Here is an 18,820-nt window from a genome sequence, read left to right as displayed (position 1 = left end):
CCATTCTACCAGAAGAAAGAAATGGGGGTAGGGGAGAAAGGGAAGAAGGAAGGAAGGAAAGTAAGTTAATTAATTCCCATTTTCTTGGCAACTGATGAAAGAGGACTGCTCTCTGCAACTAGAGACCATTGTCCTTACCATCACAGGCAGTTCACAGCATGAGTGTTCACTCTCATGCTGGAGAGTTGGCAGGAGAACTTCTCTCCTACATCGATTTAACCCCTATAAGGACTCACCAAATTAGGTCAGGCCCACCCAAGATTATCAACCCCTTTAACAATACCAACTGACTAGGGACCTCAATTACATCTGCAAAACCCGCTCTGCTAAAGAACATAATTATGTGAGTGATATTTCACTGTATTTGCAAGACTTGTTCGCACTTAAGGGGGGGATTATTCAGGGAGTTTGATTATTTCAGGGAATTTGAATTCTGCCTATCATGGCCCCTCACTCATTGTGTTTCTGATCTATGAGTGGAAGGTAAAGCTCCATTTTCAAGATTGTCATAAAGCTTCATTGTATGTGCTTTTCACTGATTAAAGAGTACCAACATGCATCTAAAACTATTCATATTTAATACACATTGAGCTCCATGGTGATCCATGGTGTCCACTTGTATTACTTAGTATTTTCTCTCAAATCAATTCAGCTGTTGGCCAGCTGTTGCTCTGTGGTGATCTAGTTTTTGTCCCCTCTGGAAGGCTACATTAAGAAATTTTGATGCATTTCCCCTATTACTGCATCTTTAATCACATCGTGGCCACAAATAGTAGGGTGTTTGGGGGAGGTTGTTTTTTTTTTTTCTATTTGTTTTTTAACTTCATCACATCGATGCAATTTCATTTCCACCATTTAGTGTAAAAGGACCTGCTCTCCAGGGGATCCATCTACACAGCTGCACTCAGTGGCTGCTGTTTGTAACCCAGCCCTCCTGGTTCCCAAAGCATGTGAAATACAGTCTTGACTCCCAGATTGTGGGATGACAGCCGCTGACGACACCTGAGATTTAAAGTTGGGAATCAAACCTAGGGCTCCACACATGCTAGGCAAGCACTCTGCCTCTGAGCTACATTCCCAGCCCTAGGTAGGTACCCTTTTTAATTAGGAAATTATTTTAATGTCTTGGGGTGGGTAACTATTCAAACCCAAGATTTTGGGGCACAGGGAAGTCTCAAATGGAGAATTCAAGGTTTTCTTTAAGACGAATTGATTTGAGAGAAAATATTAAGTAACACAAGTGGACAGGATATGGGCAAAAAGACGATGGTGGGAAACGCTGGTGTCTGAGAAATTGACTGGTAAGTACTGAACAAACTACTGAATTCAACATGAATTATCCTAAGTCAGACTCGTTCGGTCTCACTAAGGTCTGCAGAAGCCCACTACGTGCGGGTAGTCAAACCTGTGCGATCTACTGTGGGAAAGCGCCTCTCAAACCACACAGGGTCCCGCGGGAGGCGTGGGCGGGGGAGAGGGTGGAGCCTGAGGGGCGTGGCCAATCCACCTGCGACCCGCGCGTGGGGGCGTGGCCGGAGGGGGGCGGGTCCTCGCGGCGGAAGGCGGATGTTGCAGCGGAGTCATGTGACCCGAGTAACATGGCCGCTGCCCAGTGAACGCTGCCGGTTCCTGGCGGGGGCTAGTCGCGTGAGCAGTTAGGCGGCCCGGGTCGGGTGTGGGAAAGTGGGCAGCGCGCGGCGGCTGAGCGAGGCAGACGGGCCCAGAGTGGTTGTGGTCCATGAGCCGGTGCCGGGGGCAGCGCGGAACCGCAGACTCCCCTGTCCCTGGTGCTGTGCCGGCAGCCACGGGCTAAGGAGTCTCGAGGCTCCGGAGCTCATCCCAAGCTTCCACTATGAATCCCGAGAAAGACTTCGCGCCGCTCACGCCCAACATCGTGCGTGCCCTCAATGACAAGCTGTACGAAAAGCGGAAGGTGGCTGCGCTGGAGATTGAAAAGTAAGAGCTATTGGGACCCCGCCCTGGCTATGCAGCCCCTGCTGCTCTGTTCCCCGGGGCTACTTCCCGCGCCTTCTCAGCCAGTGATGCTTTCCCAGGTCTCAGGCTCGTAGCGCAGTGCTAAAGAGCTGGAGATCTGAAGTCATGTCTGGGAATCCCAACTTTGATCCTGAAAGGCTGTGAAGAACTTGGGCCAAGTTCTTTAACCTCTTGGTGCCCAAAGGGCTTCTGTGAGAAGGATATGACATAATATGTAGTGCCTAGCACACTGCCTGGCACTGGGTGAGTCCTCAGTGTGGTCTCCATCAAAACCAGCCCATCTGAGTGGCCTCTGATCTGATGGGAGAAAAGGCAGATGTTGACCAGCCTGGTTTCTTACCTAGCTTCTAAGAAGTGAAGGGGACTGTTAAGTGCCCCAGTGAAGAAACCAGGTGGAAATCTCAGAGGATTGTTTATCTTCTGTCATATCACCTTTCTCTGCAGGTGGTAGTAGGGATAATTGTCCTTTCTTGCTTCTGCAGTTTTATTACATGTATGTGGAACCCTGACCTGACAATTTGCTTGTATGCCCATGTTCAAGGTGGGAAATGTTTAAGTAGAAATGTCTTCTTGTTTTTATTTTTGTATTTTTTTCCAAGCCATATTTTAATGACAAAGTCAGGTGGGTGGCTGATTTCAGAACAGTGAAAAGAAACAGGCTGTGAAACTGGAAGAACATCAGTCTTAGAATTAGCAAAGATGGATTATAGTTTCGTCCTGCCCAGTAGGTAACCACTGATCATGTGTAGCTATTCAAATTTAAATTATTAAAGATTAAATAAAAATTTTAAATTTATTTTTTCAATCATACTACCCACATCTGAAGTGTGCAGTAGCCACATGTAGCTATTGGCTGCGGTATTGGACAGTGCAGATTAGAAAGCTCTTTCATCACTGCACAGTGCTACACTGGACAGCCTCAATCTAATATGTGGTTTGACACACATTCTTTGGCCTGGGACAGATTCCTCAACTCAGGGTATCTTGACCTCGGCACTGTGACATCTTGGGACAAGTAATTGTTGGTTGTAGGCTGTCCTGTGCTTTGTGGGATTTTTAGCAGTATCTCTGTCCTTTACCCACTAGATGCCAGTAGCACTCCATCAGTTGTAACAACCAAAATGGACTTAAGCCATTGCCAGATATTCCCTGAAGGTGCAAATTTGCCTCATTTGAGAACCACTGCCTTAATTGCTTTAGATTTTAGTTTTCTCCTAAAGGGTTTGAATTCTGATTAAAAAAAAAAAAAAAAGACCCTCCCATTCAACTCTACTATGTTCACTCTTGCTACTTCTCTCATCAACTACCACTTTCTTGACTGCTTTCTTTTCTCCAGCTTTCTGTTTATCTCCTGGCTTTTCAATGCTACTAAGTCTTAATCAGAATTGCCATACTAAGTAGATGGACGCAATTATGATATATAGACATGATTCTGTGTCCATGGGCTTTGTTGACTTTTACATTGTACTGTGTGTTAGCCAGCTTTGCATTACAGAATTAAATACCTGAAGGTTTATTTTTATCTCACAGTTTTGGAGGCTTCATTCCTTGGTCATTTGGCACTCATATTTTTGACCTGTGGTGAAGCAGCACATGACATCAGGGTGCATTTAATGGATCAGCATCATTTACCTCATGGCCAGGGCTTGATGAGGAAAAGGAGGGGCTAAATCCCACTGTCCCTTTCAAAGGCACACTTCAATGACTGGAAGATGTCCTAACAGGTCCCACTTCCTGAAGGTTCCACCACCTTCCAATAAAGCTAACCTGGAGACTGAATCTTAGTATGTGGGCCTTGAGACACTTAAGATTCAAATTGTAGCACACTGGCACCCGGTTTTGTCTATCACCCACTCAGCTTTTCAGGAATATCTGGTTTTATCCTAGCTTAAGCCATCCGTTAGGTCCCTGAATAGAGGTATTCATCTCAGCATTATTGCTGCTTCCAGCACAACCTACTTAAGTGCTCTCATTCCACAAGTGGTTCTTTAAAGGGTTTGTCTTTAATGGGGTTAATTTTGTATTAGACATTGCCCTCAATTTGTGGAATTCAGAGAAATTCTCTACAGGCCTAGCTGGACTGTGAACTTCTTTAAGAGAAAGGACCTGTTTTATTTATCCTCAATGCTTAGCATGTGCCTAGTGGCATTTGATATTTGGTGTTCAAATGAATGACCAGCCACACATTTTGGGTAGAGAAATAGCACTGCAGCCAAAGGACCTTGGCACTCAGGAGTGTGGCCTGCAGACAACAGCATCAGCAGCTTGTTAGGAAAAAACTCTAGTTTCCCTCCATCTAGACTTACAGAATCAGACTCCACACTTAAACAGGATCCCTAGGTGATTATTGCACATATGAAAGTTTGAGAAGCACTGTCCTCAAAGATCGGCTGTTCTTTACATAGAATATTACATATTTGAATGTATTCCTCACTTGGCCTGGTCAAAGTGATCCTCTGCAAACACCCCATAAAAGAAAAGGCAGAATATTGGCAGTTGCTTGTGTAGTGTAGACAAGTCAGCTCACATGCTGCAGAAATTAAAGTGCTTAGTCTTGTTCTTAGGTAAGTGGCCCCTCTTAAGACACCTGTTTTCTTAAGAGGCTACATGGTATTGTGGTTAAGATCCGCCTGGAGCCCAACTCCTGGGGATAACCCTAAGCAAACAATTCACTTCTGCCTCAATGTCCTCCTCTGTAAAATGAGAATAATAATATTCATATTTGATTATATCAGCTAATGCTGTAAAGTGCTTAATGCAGTACTAGGCACATTATAATTATTATGTAATCGTTTTAATCATTCATAGCATATATTATGTAATCATTTTCCATCAGTACTGCTCTTATCTGTCTTTAGATGGCATAATAATGGCCCCCCCAAAAAATGTCCTAATCCCCAAAACCTACGAATATGTGGTTTAAGATGGCAGGAGGAATTAAGGTTCCTAAAGAGATGACCTTAAAATATGGAGAGTATGCTGGATTACACAGGTGGACCCACTGTAACCCTAAACCTCCATCAGCATGGGAGAGGGAAACAGGAGAGTGAAAGACTCAACCAGCCATCACTAGCTTGAAGATGGAAGGGGCCACCAGCCAGGGAATACAGACAGCTTTTAGAAGCTGGCAAGAAGGTGTGTTTTCTTGCAAAGCTTGTAGAAAGTAAAGCAGCCCAACCCACACCTATTTTTAGCTCATCAAGACTCGTAGTGAATTTGTATCCTAAACCACTAAGTTTGAGGTAATTGATCATAGTTGTGAACAGAAAACTAGTAAAACTCTACGGTCATTCTTTCTGGTAAATCTGTTCTGTAACCTTCACATCATCTCAGTGCTTGTCATCTCACAGCAAGATTAATAGAAGGCTAAAGGCCAGGCTGCCCATCAGTATTGCCCCTGGCTTTCCCAGAGCAAGTAATAAGCCTACAGCTTCTTTGGCAGCCTGAGCCTAACAGTCAAAGTAAGTGTGATTTTTAAAGGAAAGCCCCAGGGAAAAGGATACGAATTCCAAAGGCAAAAATTGAGATTGGTTTATGATTTACAAGGAGGTGGAGTTCTCAGTCATAGTACAGTCATAGTCTATCTCACATTGTCCCCTTCAGTGGAGAGTAGGTGAGGGGAAATAAGGAAAGTTGAGAGGTGTTAAGCATGCTTTGACTTCTCTCAGAAAGCCCCACCAAAGTGCACAAATGTGCTTGTATTAGGCTGCCACAACAAAATCCCTCAGACTGGGTGGCTTCAACAGTAACAGTTTATTTCTCACAGTTCTGGAAGCTGGGAAATCCAAGATTGAGGTAGTGTTCATTCTGAGGCCCCTTCTCTTGGCTAGTAGGTGGCTGCCATCTTACATGTGCTCACACGACCACTTCTTTTTTGGCAGGGAAGGAGGGCTGGCACTGATGATTTTATAAGGATAGTAATCATCTGAGATCAGAGGCCCCACCTTTATAATCTCACTTTATGTCTTTATAAACCCCCACTCCAAATCCAGTCACATTGGGAATTAGAGCTTCAGCATATGAATTCGGAGTTGAGGGGGCAATTCAGTCCATACAGTGATGACAGTGAAACCTAGGAGCCCATGTGTATGAAGCACTGTGTGCCCCATTGTGGGGGGCAGGTGATAGGGAAGATTCCCTTTGATGGCCATTGGATACCCCTCATCTCACTTCCTCATGGCTGTCCTTTGAGCTAGGAGGTCTTGCCCCATTTAACAGATGAGAAAATAGAGATTCCTTCAGGTTACATCACTTTCCTGAGGTTTCACAGCTATACCTGGATAGAAAACCCAGGTTCATTTCTCTCAGAGGCTTCCCCACTACCATAAATGGTTTTCCCTGCCAAAAGGGGGACATAGAAGAAATTTCATACTTGGTCATCTTCATGGCAGTTTTAATTGCCACTCTAGATTCTCCAGAGCCTATCTGCTCAGATGCCAGAGCCAGTACTGCTTATGGTGTTCCAGTGAGGGGTTGTGTTTTATCATGATGACAGGCCTCCCAGAGGCTAAAAATGTAAAGGGATGGATATCCGGCTCACCTTTGGTAGTGTGATGTTGTGACCAGTATCTAATGGCAAAGGTTATGAGCCTATTGTACACAAGGCCACACAATTTTCAGTTAAGGTTGTAGAATGGCTGCTTTGGGTTTTGTGACCTCTCACTCTCAAGGGACATAGTCATTGATCAGTCCTATGAAAAGGTTGGTAAGACCCTGGGTTGTCCTCTCATGGAGAGTCTGGCATGAGGGAGAAGGGCCAACAGGCACTCTGATTAGCATGGGTACTTGCTCTTCTGAGGGTGCCACACCAGGCACTGTGGACACAGGGCCCCCTCCTCTTGCACTCCTAGCTGGAGATGATACCCTGTGTGGTCAAGTTTCTGCTATTTCTAAGCTTTGAATTACATCTCTAGCCATATCACCTAAATACATGCAGTCTTGTCTGAATTTTGAGTCTGCAGAGATTGATGCCCTTTGAGGAGCCCCAGGGAGATTTAGGGGATCAGAGATTCTGAATGATGCCTTTATGCCTGCTAGAGGTTGGGGGCAGTATTCCTGAAGCCCTGGGATCAAAGTTTGAACTGTCCTATTTGACCTGGCTTTTTGGAGTCTGCTAAATCTATAAGGGAAGACACTGTTACTCAGTGACTCAAGACAAGTTTTGGAGTTTATGTCAGAATTCCACTCAGCTCTGCTAGTTATCGGCAGTGGAACCCTGAGCAAATTTCTTAATCTAGTGGTCAGAGTCTGGCAGCCAAGGGCTGTCCTGCCCACACACTATTTGATTTGGCCTGGATGACATTATTTTAAATTGAGAAATTTCACAGTGAAATTAGAAGCCTGGCTTTCCTTAAGCAATTGGGAGCTGTGGCTGTGGGACCCACACTCCTACACAGCAGATCAGTGGGAACCAGCCCCTGCCCCATGTTGGCTAGTTCTCCAGAACCTGCCATGCCTCCCTTGGCCTCACTCATGGCTGGCCCCTGTGAGTGTTCATGTTTGTGAACTCTGGTTTAACTGCTCTGGGCCTCAGTTTTCTCATCTTAAAAAATGTACCTTGAAAACATTGGACTAAAAGAAGCCAGTCAGTCACAAAAGGCCACAAGTTCTGTGATTCCTTTTATATAAGATTCCAGAAGAAGCAGATCTATAGAGACAGAAAGCAGATTGTAGTTGCCAAGAGCTGAGGGGAAGAGGTGGGGAAATGAGGAGTGACAGACAGCTAAGGGATTCAAGTTTCTTGAGGGAATGGTTAAAAAAAAAAAAAAGAAGTCGTCCTTAAATTGGTTGTGGTGATGGTTACACAACTTTGTAAATATACTAAAAACCACTGAATTGTACTCTTCAAAAGAGGAGGTTTGTGAATCTGTCTCAGTTTCTGAAGGTAAGAAGGTCAGTGGGGCATTGATACAGGGTGAGGAAAGCACTCATTGCATGGTCCTCGCTCTCATCAGCGAGATAGAGGTGGACCCCTGCTTTATCTCTGGCTCCTGTGTCTCTGCTGGTTGCATCCGGTAGATGCTGCGTAGGTTTGGTCAGCAGAGTCTCAGTCCCTCCTCAGAGGCACATGTTGACTTTTCCCCTTCCTCTATTTGGAGACTCATGAGCCAATGGAAACCAATTACTGCAACACTTAGCAAAGCAAATGGAGATGTTTCCCCAGAGTCTCTTTGGGAAATCACTGCCTGATGTCATCTGAATACATATAATCACATTGAAATATGTCACGTAGAGGCTAAGACCCATGATTGGACTTGCCAAAGCGGGGGAAGGGGGAAAGCAGCCCCAAGGCCATGCTGAAAGTTTATTAACACAGGAATAAATGTCAACTCTGGGTCTTTATCTCAGAAACAAATAAATCCAATACCATAAATTCATATACCATAAATCTTCTAAAATGTACAATTCGGTGGTTTTTAGTATATTCACAAAGTTGTGCAATCATCACAATCAGTTTAAGGATATGTTTACCATTCCCTCAAAGAAACCCTGTACCCCTTAGCTGTCTGTCTCTCCTCATTTTTTTCATCCTCCTTGGAGCCTCTGGAAAATCAGGTGCTCATTCAACATTTGTTGAATGAACACAATCTTGGGTGGTTATATAGATCACACAGTTTGTCTGCCTCGTTCTGACTTGGCCCCAGTACAGTTATTTGAACATGTGCAATGCAGAGCACCTGATGTGCATTGTCTAGTTTAATCTCTTTTTAAAAACTGTGAAGTCCTTATGATTAATAATCCTCCTTAGGAGTAAGAATATCTCCTCTGAACAAGGAGAATCGGAGGCAATGGCTAAAACCTCTGCCACCTAGAACAGAGTTTGGGGCATGTGGGCATCACCAAATGAAATAAGATTAGAGTTCCATGAAATCATTAATGTAAGGTGCTTGGCACTTAGTGGGCATCCAGCAGGTGGTAGCACTGATGTTTGTTGGGGAGGTAGTGTAGCATAGCAGGTAAGATTTCAGACCTTAGGCTCTGAAAAACTTAGAGGTGTTTAGTGGTTGCTCAGAGCCTCTATTTGCTACTGGTCAGAGGTGTTGCTGGTTAATTGATTTGTGTATATATGTGTGTGGAGGGGTACTAGGGATTGAACCCAGGGTGCTCTACCACTGAGCTATATCCCTAGTCCTTTTTTATTTTATTTATTTATTTTTAGACAGGTTCTCTCTAAGTTGCCCAGGCTGGCCTTGAACTTGCAGTCCTACTGCCTCACCTTCCTGAGTCACTGGGGTTACAGGCATGTACCACCACACCCAGCTTGGATAATTGGTTTTTTTTAGACCTACCGTCCACAAGTTCTATAACCTTGTATAGGTTTCTTAGCTTCTCTGTTCCTCGGTTTCCCTCAGCTATGAAATGGGTATAATACTACCTAACTGGATGACTTGTTTAAAATTTAAATTAGAAAGTGCATATGAAGCATCCAACACATTGCCTGGCATATGGTAAGTGTTCAGCCATGGTTACTCATTTTCTGCCTCTGCAGGAAATGGCCAGCTCTGGAGCTCCATTTGAAAATATCTGAAGTAAGCTCATCCATACGCACTGTGTGTGGAGGAGTGCTCTGAACACTGAACAGCAGGGGACATATATGGAATGAGTGACACGTCCCCTGAGGGCTTTGGTTCCCCACGAGGGAATTGCCATTGTAATTGGGTGTGTTCAGTTTGCAGCCGCAGTGGCTTCAGAAGGTATCAGGGAGAAATGGTGATACAGTTGAAAGGACATAGGGTTTGTAGATGTCAAGCGTTCAGACCCTTAGTGACTTGGAAAGGGACTTGGTTTCTCTGAGGTTGTTTCATATCTGGAACATGAAAATAGCTCTGGAAGGGAGCTGTCCTGAGGAATAACTAACCCCTGAAATATTTAGCATAGAATGAGTGCTTAGGAACTGGTCCACCCTTGTGTAGCCTGTCACTGTCCCCGTGCTGTTACAGAAGCCAAGGAATCCTGTGCAGGGCTGTGACTGTGTTGCTCGGACCATGGCCCCAGGTTTTCTCTTGACTGATCACAGTCCAGATGCATCCTGCCCTGTCCCAGGTACCTTCTCTCAAGGAGATGGAGTTAGTGTGGCAGTCTTGGTGACATCACAGGTGGTGTTGAGAGCTTGCTGCTGTCCTGTATTGGGGTTCCTGTCTTCTGAGGGAATAGGTGTTTCTGCCAGATCTTGGAGCTGTTGCAAATGGAGACCCTGACCTCTAGAAGGCACCTCACCACTAGAGGCCTGCCTCAGCAACACTTTTGTGGGGAGATTGGAAGAAGCAAATTCTCTTCTTTGGTGTACAGAGTGGTAAAATATGTGACCTTTGTGTCGTGAAGGACCTCAGGGTCTCCCAGTCCTGAGTTTCTGGGACAGATGCAGACTTCAAAAAGAGCTCCTCCTCAGATCTCCCACCTCTGCGCCCAAGCAGTGGATGAAAGAAAAGACAACATGGAGTCTTTGAAGAGTCCCTAGGCCTGGAGCTGGGGGTGCCTGTGTTAAACTTCACTACTCTGCTTCCCCTGCAGTGTTTTTCTTCTCTCTGCATGGCCGCTGTGAAGCCAGGCCACAGTCTGGCGAGAAGGCGGTCGTGGAGCACCCTGCCAGGAGGCCACGCATACCTCTGCCCCTGGCAGGTGCTCCTCAGGTCTCATCCCAGCATATGCATCTTTCCCCAGCCACTGGCCATAGCTGTGGTGAGCTGGGCCCTTCTTAGTGTGCTTTTGGGGTCCCAGGAAGGTGCCCTTTGCTCCTGCTAACTTGCATGATAAGACTAGGGGCTCAGCCCTATCCAAATCCTATACTGATGAACCCATTAGGATATCCCAATGCCACTAATGTGACATTGTGGGACTTTGCCCACATTTGCCCTATAGCTTGTGCCATCCATTAGCTCTGTTGGCCTTCACAGAGTCAATCTACTGTCAGGTATTTGCTGATTCCCCACCCGCTGTATACATGGCACTAGACAGGGACAGGGCTAGAACAGGTACAGATAAGTGTGGCACAGTTCTCAAGGACTCCGTCGAAGTGTTGTGGAGATAGAGGAATTTAATGGGTGACATCTGCCAGCACATTGCTGGGCACAGAATGAAGGGTCAAAAAGAAGAGAAGTGCTCACTTCTTGGGGGAGTTAGGGAAAGCAGGGGGCTGCACCTGAGCTGGTCTTTGCAGGCTGAGTGGAGTAGGGAAGGGAATGGAAGTTGGTCCCAGAAGATGGGCACATAGGAAATAAAGGTGGGCCTGGCTGGAGAGCTCACCTCATCTTGTTTTGATTGCCCCCTTTGTCAGCTAAGAAGAGTGGGCTTGATTCGTGGGATAGATTCTTCCTGCTTGTGCCCCAGGGAATGACCCCAAGGCAGGCCTGGTGCTCTCTGGGATGGTGATACTGATAAGAACATCTCTCATAGTTTCCCCTGTCGAAAGAACCATTGTTTATATGATGTTTATTTTCCTGAAAATCAGAAATATTCTGTGCTGGCCAGACTTAGATCGTGTACGCCTATTATCCTAGCAACTCAAAAGACTGAGGTAGGAGGATTGCAAGTTCAAGGCCAGCCTCTGCAAACTATCAAGACCCTGTCTCAAAAGTTTAAAAAGTATTGAGGATGTATCTCAGTGGGAAATGTCTCTGAGTTCCATCCCCAGTACCACAAGGAAAAAAAAAAAATCTACCTTAAATGCAGGAATGCAAACATTAGAGACTTGTGCTCGTGGCTGTGGGGCTTGAATGAGCTGCCATTTTTGTAGTGGCCTGCGGTGCCAGAATTATCTTGATAATGTTTGGGCAGAGGAGGCCTCAAGGCTGGTGTCCCACAGGGAGAAAGGTGCTCCTGGGCTTACAAAGGGTGCTGAGCCCAAATATCCCCACTTCCCATCTGCTGCCTTCTGGAGGCCTGTCACTCTTGTAGGTGTCCCCGTGACACCAAAGCCACATTCCTTCTTCCTACATCCGAGCACTCTGGGCCATTGTTGTCTTCAGAGCACCCTGAGCACCATTCAGATCCACTGCCTGCCATGGCAGGAACTCCTGAAGTTCACATCCATCCCCTGCTCACCACTCTCCGTGGCTTCTCACTGCCACCAGAGTTGACATGCTAGTTCTTTGTCAAGCATTCAGGGTCCTGCACTGCTTAAGGAACTACTTCTCCATGCCTGCCACATTACTTACTTCTCCTCTACCTGTGGCCTCCGCTTGTACCAAACCAAATGCCTATCCCTCTTGCCCCCAGCCTTGCTTCAACCTCATCCTGAATGGCCCCAGAACAAACACCTACTCATCCTTCAGAACCCTCCCAGTGCTGACCCTCGTGAGACCACACTACATTCTCTCCTGCAGATTCCAGCCGCTCTCCTTCTGGCCTGCCTCACTTCCCTGCACTCTGCTGAGCAGGTTTGCACCATAGTTCTGGAGAATTCTTCTGGGTCCTCTCTTTCCCCAGCAAGAACCCCTCAAGGGCAGGAAATGCATCTCCTATGTGGCCCCAGTTGCTCTGTGAATGTTTGTAACCTGAAAGGGGAGACAGGAGAGGACTGGTTCCAGGGATGCCTGTGCTGCAGGGAGGCTGGGCTTCCTCTTAGATCTTTGCTGGTGCCTGGAGGGTGTCCTCACTCCCACTCTGGGTGTTGCTGTGACTTGTGCCACACAGAAACAGGGCCTGGCTTCCCAGGTGGGCTGTCTGGACAGGAGTGCAGGGGCGTAGCTTCTCACAGCATTGCTGTGATGTAGCCCCCTGTCCTGGATTCTTCAAGAACAAGGACACACAGGTTCTGAATTGTCGTAGAATTTAGGACACTGTTTTTTGTCAAAAACATTTAAAACTCAAGCTAGAAACAAGTTATTCCCTTTTCTCCAACTATATTTGCAAATTCTTTGGGCAGTATAAAAGTTCAAGTTCAGTGTCTCCGGATTTAAAAAAGCATTCAGCTGTTGCATTGGCCGGGAATCGAACCCGGGCCTCCCGCGTGGCAGGCGAGAATTCTACCACTGAACCACCAATGCTCCTGCTGTCAACAGCTGTGAGGCACCTCCCTTTAACTCCCTTCAACCTCCTTGAGTATATGCTGAGTCACACACAGACTGAGACCAGTCTCTGGTGCTGCCACATCAGCACAGCTGTAAGAACAGAAAGCATAGGCTTCAAAGCAAGAGGGAGCAGGAACCAGGGTGTGCGTGAAGTTGACCTGTTGTCAGGCCTCCAGACAGAAGCTAGAGCTCTAGCAAAAGCACGCTGAGATTCTGGGTGGCTCTCCCCTCTGATGGTCGGGTCTTCCCATTCCCTCCCCTCCTGTGTTGAGCCATTTTACTGCTCTCAGGTTTCACACCATCTTCCTGCTGGTGACTGGCCAAGGCTGAGGGCAGCACTGTGGGTGTCCCTCTCCAGCTGGATACATGGAAATGGCTCCTGCAGCTTCTCTGGAGAGCCCAGAGGCTCTGCCTGGGCTCACTGGGTAGGGACATGTGAGCCCAGATAAATAGGCGCCTTTGGGCTGCTGCAGGCCTGCTATGCTTGAGGAGCCTGGCTTTTCTCACAGAATCTCTGTGTGAGGAAACTGGCCAGGAAGAGCAAAAAAGAAACACTGCACTGCATTGGCCGGGAATCGAACCCGGGCCTCCCGCGTGGCAGGCGAGAATTCTACCACTGAACCACCAATGCTCCAGCTGTTCTCTGGGACATCTGCAGAGGCCTCCTCACTGAGCTGTCTGTAACACTCAGAAGCTCTGGCAAATCACTGGCCCTCATGGGGCTGGTTTGTCAAGTTTGGGTGACCAGACAGGTTTATGTGGATCCATTCTTGCCAGTCATAAGGAGTTACCCTGCTTCTTCAGAAGTTGGGACCTGTGAACTCTAGTGTTCAGCTTCCATTCAAGGTTCTCCTTGGCTCACAGATAACCCTTAGCCCCAGAAACATCAGAGCAGGAGACACCTCACAGGTTATGTGTGCAACTCATTCCTGAAGCACCTCTGCTCCACCATCCAGCAGCCCAGGACCTGGCACCCAGAAGGTGTTGCATATGACTTGCTGGATTAAATCTTTAAACCCTTGTCCAGTCTGTCTGTGAAAAGCCTTGTTGCAGGAGTGGTCACTGTCCCACAAAATAGCGTACATATGTTTGAACAGCTCTAATTTCTAGGAAGTTCCTGGCTTAGAGCTGGAACCACAGAAATAGATCTACCTTTTGGACAAAATTCTTTAAGGTAACTAGAGATTCTCATTTATGCAACAGGCAGGCAGTGTACCCACTGAGCCTGTAATGCAAAGCAACCAGAGAAGGAGTCTGAGCAGTTACTTTTTAAAGTTCCTGAGGTCTGGCTGCCCTCTGCCCTCTACTAGTTGCTCCTCACACTACCCCCACCCACCACACATCCTCCCAAGCATCTGCAGGCTTCTTAAGACAGATGCTTAAGGCTTCTCCCCAAAACCCAAAGGAAACTTTCCCTTTACCATGATGTGAAATCCATTCTCGCTAATTGGATGTGCTAGACCCACCCAGCCAGCCCTCTGGTATGTCCCTCTGCTCTTTTGTCCACTGAGGTTGTTTAGCTGCTTGCCCCTCACCACCTTTGCTCACACAGTTCCTTCTGTTTCCACCTCCTTCAAGATGGGCTCAAATCCCACTTCTAGGACAATTGTTCTGACCTCTTGAGCCATGGCTCCCATGTTAGCATCTGGTGTCTCATACATGATTATCCCATGTGAGGCTTCCCACTGCAGAGGTACTGTGAGCTTCTGAAGGACACAGGCTTGGCCTTCATGTTCCTGGGACTCTGAGGACAGAGACATCAGCTCTTCTCCACATATCTTGAGAGGCATCCCCTGTTCCCCTGCAGACACACGCTCCTACCTGCTCTTCCTCCCCATCAGCAGCCCAACCCAGTTCCACACCTTAAAGGCACCATCTGTCCTTCCTCCCCTTCCCTATATTACAGAGGCTACTAATGCTTTTCTGTTTAATTCTAGAAACAATCCTATGCTGTCTCTCTTGCTGCCCTGACCATATTCCAGACCCTGTTTATCCTGAGAGATGCACTGTTCTGAAAGGTCTCCTACTGTCAAACCAACCCCAGCCCATCTTCTCCTAACTGCAGCCAGTGGTAGCTAGTGAAAGCCTAGGTCGAGGATGGCACGCCTTTGCAGGAAAGCTGCTAGGGGTCCTCTTTTCCTTACCTGTCTCCTTCCATCCCCCCAGGCACCTCATCCTCCTCTGTCATCTTGTACCTTCCCAGCACTCCCAGCCTTTGTTCAGGCTCCCTCTGTGCTCGAGGTGCCCCTGGTAAGGTTGGGATGTCGTGTGTCCCCCGAAAAGTCCATGTATTAGGAGGAGTGTAGAGAGGTGGACACTTTTAGAGGTGGGGCCTAGTGGGAGATCCCTAAGACAGTGGGGGCACTAGCCCTCCAAGCGATTAAAGGTGCTGACCCACTACTCCTTGGTCGTTCTCACCAGAGGGTAGTTCAAGGATGAGCCTGGCTCTGCCCAGCTCTGACTTCCTCTGTGAAGATGTGATCCCTTCCTCCCAGATGTGTTCCTACTGTTGCCATTCATGAGGTGACACATCCAAAGAGGGCCTTCACTAGAACTATGCTGATGCAGATGCCATCCCTTTGAGCCTCCTGAACTGTGAGCATTTTTCTTCATAAGTAGCCTGCCTTGGTTATTTTGTTATAGCAATGAAAAACTAATAAGCCTGCCTTCCTCTCTTTAACTTCAGTATACCTGTTAATGTTTTTAAAATGGGACTCAAGTGGGACCTCCCTGTCAGCCCTCCTTGACACCCAAGGAGAGTTAGCCCATTGCATGTTCTTGCTTCTCTGGTAGTATGCACATCACTTTGCCGCAACTACTTGTTTGTACCTGGATCTTGCCCATTAGATTGAGGCCTGATTCCCCAGCACCATCTTTGGTGTAATGGCACTGATGCAGGGGACTTCTTGGACGAATGACTATGAAGTTGAACAAGTATTCAGTCAACATGGTTGATCAACTGATAGTGCGTTATATTTTTGGTCCCAAGGAGACATTGATTTGCGTTCTCTCAGATTCCTGGAAGCGAGACAGTGCTGCTGTTCCTCATTCCTTTGTACTCAAAGGGAAACAGAATAGGGAAACAGCCCGCAGCAGAACTGAGAGGTTGTGTCCTGACAGCTGACTCCCAATTCCGCTTTCTAAACAGGTCATCTCCCTTCCTCGTCCCAGCCCAGAGTCCACCACAGCAGGTAGCCTGGTCCCACCAATCCCACAGCCCCGTCTCCTCTCTCTCCAGGCTGGTGCGGGAGTTCGTGGCCCAGAACAACACCGTTCAAATCAAGCATGTGATCCAGACCCTGTCTCAGGAGTTTGCCCTGTCCCAGCACCCTCACAGCCGGAAAGGGGGCCTCATTGGCCTGGCTGCCTGCTCCATCGCCCTGGGCAAGGTAGGCCTTCCCTGAGGGACATAATGCCAGTGATGGCCTTCCCACTGAGACGCAGACAGCTTTCTTCCCAAGACCAGCGGGGCACTTCGTGCTTCAGACCAGCAAGGCTGCTTTGTGACCTTGTAGCCATGTCCCCAGGCATGGCGCCACTCCTGAGAGGCTGGCTTGGGAAGGGTCTTTGAGCCCATCCCTTGCACAGAGGCTAAGCATCTCCAGACTGCAGGCATGTCAGCTGGCACCACAGGCACAGGCCTGGGGCCTGTCCCTTTCTGAACTGTCTTCTCTTCCTCCTGCCCCATCACAGGACTCAGGGCTCTACCTGAAGGAGCTGATCGAGCCTGTGTTGACATGCTTTAACGACGCAGACAGCAGGCTGCGCTACTATGCCTGCGAGGCCCTCTACAATATCGTCAAGGTGGCCCGTGGCGCTGTGCTGCCCCACTTCAACGTGCTCTTTGATGGGCTGAGTAAGGTAACCACTCCTCTTCCTCCATCACCTGCCTTACTTACCTTCAGGGACCTTGGTACTTGGGGCCCTCTTCCCAAATGCAAGCAGAGCAGACTAGCATGTTGCGAGGGACACACTCAGTGGCCTCAGATTTTTTTAATGGGCTTATGTTTACAGCCCTTTTCATTTTTCTGTTTATTCATTTTTATTGTACTTTACGAAAGTATCAGTGTTGAACATGCAGGAGGAGAAAAGCTGGTTGAGAAACACACCACCCTTCCCAGACAATGGGGGCTGGTATTGAATCCATACTACAGGGAGCAGGGTTTTGCCATTCATTTAGTTCTCTTGACCTTGATTCCTACTGTTAGTGTCCTTGTTTTGCTGTCCTTTGCACCTCTCTTACCTAGCTCAGGCTCTGTCATTTCCTTCATGGTTCCCTGACCCCTGGAGCCAGCCCAGGGCCAGTAAGGCCTTGTCTGTGGCTCTCAACAGCTCATGATGCTTTGATCCACAGGACATTGTGACTGAGAGCAACAAGTTCGACCTGGTGGGCTTCATCCCTTTGCTGCGGGAGAGGATTTACTCAAACAACCAGTACGCCCGGCAGTTCATCATCTCCTGGGTAAAGCTGGGCCCTGGCACACTTCCTCCAGCCACAGAGAGCCTCTGGTGGAGTCACTTCAGATCTTTGTCACACAATTGTCAGTACCTTTGGCTACAAGAAGCCTCTTTATGATCCCTCTAATAGCCACAGGCCACCTGATAATCCAATAATACTTTATCCAGCTTACCCCCAAAGCCCAACTTATGTGCCCCCAAAGGGATATAGTTCATTCCTTGTCCTGGAAAACACCCAGACTTCTGAAGCCAGTAGTGCTGCCTTCAGCTGTCACACCTTGTCCAGCCTTGTCTGTCCTTCCCCATTCATTCCTTTCTTCCCAGGCATCTGAATCTTCTTGGGGTCCAACTGCCATTCCCCTGCGCATTAAACAAAAAGATCACTCTCCCGTGAACATCTAGCAGGGCCCTGACTCGCCGCCTCTGCAGGATCTCCTTACTGCCCAGGTCCCAGGGCCATGGCAAGGAGGAGAAGAGGCGCTCATCCTGGGCCAACTCTTCCTTCTCCTTCTTCCCTTGGTCAGATCCTGGTTCTGGAGTCTGTGCCAGACATTAACCTGCTTGATTACCTGCCAGAGATCCTGGATGGACTCTTCCAGATTCTGGGTGACAATGGCAAGGAGATTCGGAAAATGTGAGTGGAGGGCAGGGCAGGCAACAGCCTGCTGGACCCCTGAGGGTGCCCATGGACCCCACACCCTACTGACAGCAGCAGGAGAGCCCAAAACTTGCCCTTTTCTTCCTGTGTGTGTGCTTCCCTCACCTCCAAACAGTGTCTGTCCAACAAGGGTGGTGAACCCAGAGCAGAAACAGGCCCTGGTTGAGGCTCTTCCAGCCCCAGCTGACACACGCTATTTTCTTCCTCCTTTCTCACGGGTAGGTGTGAGGTGGTCCTTGGAGAATTCTTGAAAGAAATTAAGAAGAATCCTTCCAGTGTTAAGTTTGCTGAGATGGCCAACATATTGGTGATCCACTGCCAGACCACAGGTGAGTGCAAGAAGTTCCTACGGTCACCACCACCTCTTCAGAAGCCCCTTCTCTCACTTCTCAACTTCAGTGAGCAGGTACGAAGGAGCCCTGGTAAGACAGGTAACCAGTGTGACACTGGATCCCAGGAGCATTGGAGTGGTAGGTCTTTATAAGGGAGAGATCCAGGTTTCTTATTGATCTAGAAGTCATGTCATTTGGTCTGGGCTGGCATGTAAGATTTGGAGACCTTCTTGCTCTCAGGCTTGGCCTCCTCAGGGAGAACTAGAATGCTTAGAGGTCAGGATTGTGAATCCATTAGATTCAGTTGGGCATCAAACCTTAATTGGTAAAAAAAAAAAAAATTGTTGCTGGTTATTGGTCATCAAAAG

The 18,820-nt window shown here is 47.7% G+C and overlaps 1 protein-coding gene and 2 non-coding genes across 3 annotated transcripts in view; 1 reads left to right on the top strand and 2 right to left on the bottom strand.

The window, feature by feature from the left end:
- The first annotated feature begins 1,555 nt into the window (after positions 1-1,555).
- The window catches only part of Vac14 (VAC14 component of PIKFYVE complex), a 103,722-nt gene continuing 86,457 nt past the window's right edge, over positions 1,556-18,820 (top strand). Inside the window, 6 exon segments of the mRNA XM_015496103.2 lie at positions 1,556-1,956; positions 16,243-16,393; positions 16,698-16,892; positions 17,299-17,466; positions 17,987-18,096; positions 18,343-18,449. Of these exon segments, the coding sequence (XP_015351589.1) occupies positions 1,853-1,956; positions 16,243-16,393; positions 16,698-16,892; positions 17,299-17,466; positions 17,987-18,096; positions 18,343-18,449 (835 nt within the window). The 5' untranslated portion in view covers positions 1,556-1,852.
- On the bottom strand, positions 12,910-12,980 carry Trnag-gcc. The gene has a single exon. It is a non-coding gene; the product is annotated as a tRNA-Gly (tRNA).
- On the bottom strand, positions 13,565-13,635 carry Trnag-gcc. Its single transcript has one exon. It is a non-coding gene; the product is annotated as a tRNA-Gly (tRNA).

The sequence above is a fragment of the Marmota marmota genome, unplaced genomic scaffold (assembly GCF_001458135.2).
Source record: "Marmota marmota marmota unplaced genomic scaffold, marMar, whole genome shotgun sequence".
Lineage (NCBI taxonomy): Eukaryota > Metazoa > Chordata > Mammalia > Rodentia > Sciuridae > Marmota > Marmota marmota.
The sequence above is the reverse complement of the archived record's forward strand: the minus strand, read 5'-3'. Positions and strand labels throughout refer to the sequence as shown.